Consider the following 1,836-nt stretch of genomic DNA (forward strand, 5'->3'; position numbering starts at 1 on the left):
GAAGATGGGTGAGACAGTGGGGACACTGGTTCACAGTAGCTTTTTGAGTTAAGAGTACTGAAGAGAACAGCTACTAGGTGAGCCAAACAGTATAAATGATGGAAATAAAAACTGAGACCAAACAAAATAGTCTTTGCATAGGCCTGGGGTTGTCTGACAGAAATCAGGTCATTCAAAAGAATCAAAAAGGAAGAGCCGCTCTGATCCAGGACAGACTCCCAGGTGCAAGGAATCTCTTCACTAACACTCAGCCCTCTCATCCAAACGGCTTCAGGGCTTAACCCTCCTCAGTGTACTCTCTGCCCAGCCCAAGATCAGATCCCACTCAGGGTGCCATTCCTACAGTTTCTGGGGGGAGGGCATGGAGTGGGGGCAATGGTGGGAGCTGGGCTAGAGAAGGGAACACTACCCAGGCCAAGGAAGCAAACTATGGCTGTGGCTTTTTTTTTTTCCTTTTTCTTTATTGGACACTTTGTAGGGGTGTCAGGCAGATCTGGTAGTTACACTGTTAAATAATTCTTTAAAAACCAACCAGGACCAGGACCAGGGCCCCAGCCCCTAGCTCTGAATCAGAAGCAGAAGGGGAGAAGAGAAGAGAAGGGGAGGAGGGGTTGGAACCTTCCTCACACCACCTCAAACCCAGGCTCCCTTCACTGGGGCCCAACTCTAAGGCCTGGGCCCCAGAGCTGCCCCCAGGTGGCCCTGATTGCATCAACATCCAGGTGTGCAGAAGGTAAACAATGTGGGGGTGGAGAGGGCAGCCAACTGTGGTCCAGACATGGATAAAGGTAAGCAGAGGGAGGGTAGGAAACAGACAGGTGATGTCTGCAGAGGTCAGAGTGCTACTAAGGCAGGAACAGGGAGTGAAAGGGAGGAGGGGAAGGAAGATGGCAAGGGGTGAGGAGTATTGCCGTGATGCAAGAGCATGGCCCGGGGTCCAGTCCTGGGCGGCTGGTCGAGTCCCCAGACCGAGGTCCTGACCCAAACCTGTGGTGGCTAGCTCACACATTGTGGGTCCTCTTGGTGAGCTGGGGCTCCTCATCCACCAGCTTAGACTTCAGGTGCTCCTTGTAGGCTAGGATGTCACCAGACCACTTGGTGATTGTCTGCTTCTCACAGACCCAGATCTCCTGGGCCACCTGGAATGAAGACAGGAGCCCTCAGTTTCTGTCTATGCAGTCCTGAGGGATGGCCAGCCACACAGCCCTGAGGCCACCCCCCCCTCCGCCCCCACCCCCTTTCCCAGCTCTGTGCAAAGACAGAGACTGGGAGCCTTGGGTCCTTTGTAGAGAGAATGAGCCCTCTCCCAGGCTGCTGTATCCTCTCTGGTCCCAGGCCCCTTGGTCAGTAACTGCTGCCCAGGGACTTCCCTGTCCAAGCTTCCCTCTTCTACCAGGGTAGATCAAATGTCTCCAAGATGATACTGGTTCCTCCTTGTAAAACTAGTCCTACCCGGAATCCTAGATCCACCCCCAAAAAGGCAAAATTTCTGTTGAAGTTCCTTTAGGGATGACTCCAGAGCTGCCAGAGCCCGCTCATCCAGGGGGTCCCTTCCTCCACTATCTGAATTTGCTCTCATCCTCCCAAATACCCAACCCTTCTTTTCTCGTAGGGTTCAAGAGCACCCACCTGTTGGATGAGCCGGAAGTCGTGACTAACTAGCATCATGCCACCCTCAAATTCGTTGATGGCATCGGCTAAAGCATCTATTGTCTCGATGTCCAAGTGGTTGGTAGGTTCATCCAGGAAGAGCATGTGAGGGTTCTGCCAAGCCAGCCAAGCCAGGCACACTCGGCACTTCTGCCCATCTGAAAGGTTTCGGATGGGGCTCACCTG

The 1,836-nt window shown here is 53.5% G+C and overlaps 1 protein-coding gene across 1 annotated transcript; it reads right to left on the reverse strand.

Annotated features, from left to right (window-relative positions):
• Positions 1–440: 440 nt before the first annotated feature.
• Positions 441–1,830, reverse strand: LOC123255127 (ATP-binding cassette sub-family F member 2-like). The gene is made up of 2 exons (XM_044683979.1): positions 1,630–1,830; positions 441–1,139 (listed from the first exon to the last, which is right to left on the reverse strand). The coding sequence occupies exons 1-2, from the start codon at positions 1,753–1,755 to the stop codon at positions 1,002–1,004; spliced, it is 264 nt and encodes an 87-aa protein (XP_044539914.1). The 5' UTR covers positions 1,756–1,830; the 3' UTR covers positions 441–1,001.
• Positions 1,831–1,836: the final 6 nt, after the last annotated feature.

This window comes from Gracilinanus agilis, unplaced genomic scaffold (genome assembly GCF_016433145.1).
Source record: "Gracilinanus agilis isolate LMUSP501 unplaced genomic scaffold, AgileGrace unplaced_scaffold39665, whole genome shotgun sequence".
NCBI lineage: Eukaryota > Metazoa > Chordata > Mammalia > Didelphimorphia > Didelphidae > Gracilinanus > Gracilinanus agilis.